The 6,988-nt window shown below is 44.5% G+C and overlaps 1 protein-coding gene across 1 annotated transcript; it reads left to right on the forward strand.

Moving 5' to 3' along the window:
- The first annotated feature begins 2,889 nt into the window (after nt 1-2,889).
- On the forward strand, nt 2,890-6,975 carry tyr (tyrosinase). Its single transcript, XM_082502595.1, has 5 exons — nt 2,890-4,001; nt 4,390-4,606; nt 5,277-5,424; nt 5,639-5,820; nt 5,902-6,975. Exons 1-5 carry the CDS (start codon nt 3,174-3,176, stop codon nt 6,147-6,149), a joined length of 1,623 nt encoding a protein of 540 aa, XP_082358721.1. The 5' UTR covers nt 2,890-3,173; the 3' UTR covers nt 6,150-6,975.
- The last annotated feature ends 13 nt before the right edge of the window (nt 6,976-6,988 follow it).

Consider the following 6,988-nt stretch of genomic DNA (forward strand, 5'->3'; position numbering starts at 1 on the left):
CAGGAGTTACTGAAGCCTACTGTTGTAATTTCAGGTTAAATTCTTGGTAAGTTCAAATAAAAGTACTTTTTCAAACACTCTGTGTGTGCCCTTGTCTCTCTCAGAGGAGCCCTGCGGGCAGGTTTATCGTGTGATGGTCATTCCTGTGCGCTCCACTGCGCTCCTGCGCCGAGATAAGCTGCATCCCGTGCCTGGCTACGGTAGCATGTGACCGGCTTGTGATCCTAAAGCTTGCGCAGATGACTTTCTGCCCTGAGTACTGTACCAGTCTGAACGGAACCTGTGGAGAAAAAATCTCTCTCTTTCTCCTCCTGGAAGTTTCCACGTACAGCTGATCGTCACGATGTACCATGTGGTGTGTACCATGAGGCTGTACTGACAAAGACCCATTATTACATTTCACTTCTTATGCAATTAGCCTTTAAGTGTATTTTATCAGCTATAAACGTCTTCTACATACTATTAATACACTGTCAATATATTAACAATTAATACACTGTATTTATTACACAAAGCATCTTAATCATTTGGTGGAAAGTATGACTACAACTTCATATCTATTCACTCTTCCATTTCATTTGCAATTAAAGACTTGAAAAGCAAAGCAACCGTAACAATTTTACTGTACTTTTTCCTCTTTTGGACTCAAAGGTTGAGTTTTCAACATGATTGCTGTTAAACAGCAGCAGCATTAAAGGTTTCATTCATGATTCCATGTGGATGAACTAGTGTTTTCAGTGTCAGTAATAACCTGTATATTTGTGCAACAGAAAAACAATTCACCCCTTTCACTCTTATTGATGGGGCATGAAATTAGGTCAAAATGAAATATCACACAAGACTCTTATGCAGCCTGCATGCATCTGAACTAAAATTCCAGTCACAGAGGTAATCTTTATATATCAGAAAAAATATAGCTCAATCTAACCTTTTCTAAAAGAGGTTTGATGTGTCATGGTATAACATGGCAGACTGAATAAAATGTCATGTTTAATATATCACACTCCTCAGCCTCCCTGGGAAAGTCTATGCCAGGGTGCTGGAAAGAGAGTTCGTCCGCTACTCGAACCTCGGATACAGGAGGAACAATGCGGTTTTCGTCCTGGTCGCGGAACACTGGACCAGCTCTTTATCCTCTCCAGGATACTTGAGGGTGCATGGGAGTTTGCCCAACCAGTCTACATGTGTTTTGTGGACTTGGAGAAGGCATTCGACCGTGTCCCTCGGGGTGTCCTGTGGGAGGTGTTGCGGGAGTATGGGGTGTCTGGCCCATTGCTACGGGCCATTCGATCCCTATACAACCGTTGCAAGAGCTTGGTTCGCATTGCCGGCAATAAGTCGGACTCGTTCCCGGTGGGTGATGGGCTCCGCCAGGGCTGCCCTTTGTCTCCGGTTCTGTTCATAATTTTTATGGACAGGATTTCTAGGCGCAGCCAAGTGGCGGAGGGCTTTCGCTTTGGTGGCCTCAGAATCTCATCTCTGATTTTTGCGGATGATGTGGTTCTGTTGGCTTCATCGGGTGAGGGCCTCCAGCTCGCACTGGAACGGTTCGCAGCCGAGTGTGAAGCAGCGGGAATGAGGATCAGCACCTCCAAATCTGAGGCCATGGTTCTCAGCCGGAAAAGGGTGGAGTGCCCACTCCGGGTCGGGGATGAGTTCCTGCCCCAAGTGGAGGAGTTCAAGTATCTCGGGGTCTTGTTCGCGAGTGATGGGAGAAGGGAGCCGGAGATCGACAGACGGATTGGGGCTGCAGCTGCAGTAATGCAGACGCTGCACCGGTCCGTCGTGGTGAAGAGGGAGCTGAGTGTAAAAGCGAAGCTCTCAATTTACCGGTCGATCTACGTCCCTACCCTCACCTGTGGCCACGAGCTGTGGGTAGTGACCGAAAGAACGAGATCGCGGATACAAGCAGCAGAAATGAGCTTCCTCCGAAGGGTGGCTGGCCTCTCCCTTAGAGATAGGGTGAGAAGTTTGGCCATCCGGGAGGGGCTCAGAGTAGAGCAGCTGCTGCTCCACATCGAAAGGAGCCAGCTGAGGTGGTTCGGGCATCTGACAAGGATGCCCCCTGGGCGCCTCCTGGGTGAGGTGTTCCAGGCATGTCCCACCGGGAGGAGGCCCCGGGGCAGACCCAGGACACGCTGGAGAGATTATATCTCTCGGCTGGCCTGGGAACGCCTTGGTATTCCCCCGGATAAGCTGGAGGAGGTGGAGGAGGTGGCTGGGGAGAGGGAGGTCTGGGCCTCTTTGCTTAGGCTGCTGCCCCCGCGACCCGGCCTCGGATAAAGCGGATGAAGATGGATGGATGGATGGATGGATGGAATATATTAAACTTTAATAGTATCCATTTTATTAGAGCACATATTCTAAGATATTCTGAGACAGTACTAAACATCGCTGAAGGTAGCAGATTACATTTTTGCTTTCTTTAACATCATAAAAAGACCAAGTAGAAGCACAAACTCATCCCATCCTAACACACTGTCTTAATATTTAAATTCAAGCCTGGCTTTTCATTAATACACTGTCCGGTATCGCTCTCCCACCTCCTCAACTTCTGCTCCTTGCTGTCACACGTTTCTGTAGCACATCGGATCATGCATAAATTCCCGGAGAGGCTTTGCCCAAGGGAGGGGAGTACTGTACGTACACACACACACACACACACACACACACACACACACACACACACACACACACACACACACACACACACACACACACACACCAGACATTTCTGCCCGAGGTGAAGTGGAGTAGAGGTCAGCTGGTCTCTAGACAAAGTGAAATAAGAATATTATCCTGAGCATGTGATGCTGCGTGAGATCACACACTTTTCAGAGGACAGCCCCCTAAAACAGCTCAATGAGTAGGCAGAGAACAAGGGGCTGTTGGCTGGGTGTATGAGTGTAAGGGTTGAGGGAGGTTTGGTAGCTAGTTAGATGGTAGGTTAGAGGAGTAGATATTACAAAACAGAAAAAAAGGGGGGGAAACAGCAAAAGTTGGAAATGTGTGAGCCTGTATTTCTCTGCTTAACTGGAAGTAACTTTTTGTAAGTGAATCTATTTGCTGGTGCTGCTTTTTGCTCTCCCTAACCTTCTGTGAGGACAAGAGGTTCTCACACTTTTAACAAGAATTTATATTCCCCCTGAGTGGAGTGCCTTTGACTTTTCACCATGAGAAGACTGTGTATGTCTTTAGTTTTCTTACAGCTGATTGGGGCTTGTGTAAGCCAGTTTCCTCGCCCTTGTGCCACTTCAGAAGGACTGCGGACCAAAGAGTGCTGTCCATTGTGGGATGGAGATGGCTCAGCCTGCGGTGCCCTGTCAGGCCGCGGTTTCTGCACAGACGTGGTCATTTCAGACGAGCCACATGGACCCCAGTACCCTCACAGTGGGATCGATGACAGAGAGCGTTGGCCTTTAGCTTTCTTCAACCGGACGTGCCGCTGTGCTGGAAACTATGGAGGTTTTAACTGTGGCGAGTGTAGGTTTGGTTACTGGGGTTCAAACTGTGCTGAGTACAGGGAATCAGTGCGCAGGAACATCCTGACTATGTCGACTGCTGAACAGCAGAAGTTCATCTCCTATCTGAACCTGGGTAAAAACACCATCAATCGTGACTATGTCATCGCCACTGGCACAAGGGCACAGATGGGAGAAAATGGCGAGAACCCCATGTTCTCTGACATCAACACCTATGACCTTTTTGTGTGGATGCACTACTATGTGTCCCGAGATGCCCTCCTGGGAGGACCAGGGAATGTATGGCAAGATATCGATTTTGCTCATGAATCTGCAGCATTTCTGCCCTGGCACAGAGTCTTCCTGCTTCACTGGGAGAATGAGATCAGGAAGCTAACAGGAGATTTTAATTTCACCATCCCATACTGGGACTGGAGGAACTCCCAGACCTGTGACGTGTGTACCGATGCCTTGATGGGTGGACGCAACTCCCTTAATCCCAACCTCATCAGCACTGCCTCTGTCTTCTCATCATGGAAGGTAAGAAAAATTGATCCTCATGCCCTGGGTTTCAGTGTGTCTTAGAATGGAAATACCCATATTTGATTATATGTGGTCCTTTAAACAGTTTTTATACATTAACTCACTGAAAGTTCATTTTCTTGTAAAAACAAGCCCACAGGATTAAGTTGGTTCATCCTGTTAATCCAACTATTTGAGAGATTTTTATTTTAAAGTTGTGATTTTTGAAAGCAGCATTGTTCTGAATACTCAGAGAGTTCCATTAGTTTTCACTAATGCCTATTAATGCCCATTTACTATTTGTAAGAAAGCCATATTAAAGCCTTATGGAGGCCCGCAGGTTTGTGAGCTATAACAGCCCGAGAAACATGTATGTTTACACTTTTGCATTTATACATTTGTATAGGTTATCTGCACCCAGTCAGAGGAGTATAACAGCCGAGAAGCATTATGTAATGCCACGGGGGAGGGTCCATTGTTACGTAATCCCGGCAACCATGATACCAATCGTGTGCAACGACTTCCCAATTCAGATGATGTGGAGTTCGCTGTGGGCCTCCCCGAGTACGAGACAGGACCCATGGACCGATTTGCCAACATGAGCTTTAGAAATGTCCTAGAGGGTAGGAGTGAGAGGCAGACACGCACATACATTTGTGTTAGTCCTCTCTTCTTTCATGTTTAATCACCAAAGTTCAGCTTAATCTTACTAAGCTTGTGAATGAGCACTGGCACATTGGAAACACAAAAGGTAGATACAAACCAGTGTGTGTACAAGGAATTGCAAACTCTAATGCAGACATCGACACTAAAACCTGCTAGTTATTTTATGTATTTATTGTTGGAGTTTAACACATCCTGCACACGTTATATCATTAGATATGCTTCCAGTTTTGTTGTAAATCACAGGCTGCCCCTTAAGCTGAGTCCTGAATTAAATTATATCAAGTGCATTTGAACGAGGTGTGAAAGAGGACATTCTTTCATCAGGACATCAATTCTGTTAAAACTTCAAATGTATTTAATATGAAAATGATTCCCCCGTTGTCTCAGAGAACTTTTGAAATTAATTATAATAAATTACATTTTTTGGTCGCACAGGCGAGCTGTAAGACTTTTAAGTCGTAATATATCTCAGTTCCTTCTCATTTTTGTTCCACCAAGCTCACGTTTTTCTCTGCACAAACATTTTTCTCATATAAACCTACAAACTATTTACTACTAAATTCATCCCTGAGTGTTATCTTCCTGTGTAAACATTGTTGCCATTCCTGTATCATGCACCTTCTGCAGGTTTTGCAAGTCCACAGACGGGTATGGCCGTGTCAGGCCAGAGCACCTTGCACAACGCCTTGCATATGTTCATGAACGGTTCCATGTCATCAGTACAGGGTTCAGCTAATGACCCAATATTCCTGCTACATCATGCTTTCATTGACAGGTATAGTAACACTTATCCGCCCATATTATTTGCAAAAGGTAAACTGCACACACTGGGTGTAATGCAGTGAGAAAGATAAAAGTAGCGAGACCTAGAGAAGATGTAAGGATGAAAAGTTGCATATCATGTAGAATCATGATATATATTCAATTTTTTCATGTAGGTTTTTCTTTCTGTCCCTTTTCTCTTCTTATTCACTTCTTCTCTTCATTAGTATCTATGAGCGCTGGCTCAGGAACCACCAGCCTCCACGAAACAGCTACCCACGCACCAATGCCCCTATTGGTCACAATGATGGCTATTATATGGTTCCCTTCCTGCCTCTTTATAGAAACGGAGATTATTTCCTGTCCAATAAGGCTCTTGGATATGAATATGCCTATCTGTTGGACCCAGGTCAGTGCATAACTGTAAACATATCTCCTAAATGGCCTTTTCTTTAAGCTTTACTGTCCTATCCTATCTGTCTCACCATAGGTCAGAGGTTTGTTCAAGAGTTCCTGAACCCCTACCTCCAGCAGGCACAACAGATCTGGCAGTGGCTCATGGGTGCCGGGATTCTGGGAGCTCTGATTGCTGCAATCATCGCAGTAATCATTGTTTTTGCAAGACGGAAATGGAAGCGCAATCAGAGGAAGAAGAGAGCATCAAGCTACGGGGAGAGACAGCCATTACTGCATAGCAGCTCAGAGGAAGGATCATCTTCATATCAGACCACTCTGTAACACAGGTACTGCACAACCCTGTGATGGTTATGAAGCCAATTAAAAACAAGAATCTGATTATGTTTTTTAAAATATAGTCATGTACAGATGAGCCAGTGAAGCAACTTTTTAAAAAAAGGAAAATACAGTTCATCCAAACAAGAAAAAACATATTTACACCTCAGTGTCTTGCAGGTATCTACTATGGAATCAACAGAAAGGAAGTGGGTAGTGGTGATAGCACTGATAAATCACTGATATGTTAGCAACATAGCTGTCCGTGCAGACAGTTACAGGTTTTAAAAATAACTTTACATGGGTTTGCAGGATTTGTCTAATCTAATTAGGGTAGACAACAAGAAGCAACCTCCTTTGTATTAGCGTGATGGAGACAGGTGAACCAACCCTTTAAGATTTGAGACCATTTAAAAAGAGACTATGAGCAAACAGCAGGGAGCTGCCGCTAGGAGGATCACCTTAAAATGTTTTGCATTCAGTCGGCACACATTCGGAATAGAAAAATTATTTTGGGATTCCTTGAGGAAATAAGGCTCAAAGTAGTTTTTCTGATGTAGTTTTAACTTCCAGGGTTTTGTGAAATATGCAATAAATGTAAAAAATGTACATTAACCACTGTTGTGAGTTTAGTTTGAGTGGTTAAAAATATGATTTCAGAGAAAACAATGACTACATTTCTAATGTGCTAATGTGTGTATTTGAACTGATGCTAAAAGACAGCGTGCAGTTTTTCTTGCAATCCTCTCACAAGCAAATTAACTGTAGTTGTTACAGTGCTTACAAAGATGAATCACGAGTTTGTACATGCTTCATTAAAAATCCAATTTGATGCAAATTTGCTG

Source organism: Aulonocara stuartgranti (assembly GCF_965226115.1).
Source record: "Aulonocara stuartgranti genome assembly, chromosome: 14".
Classification (NCBI taxonomy): Eukaryota; Metazoa; Chordata; class Actinopteri; order Cichliformes; family Cichlidae; genus Aulonocara; species Aulonocara stuartgranti.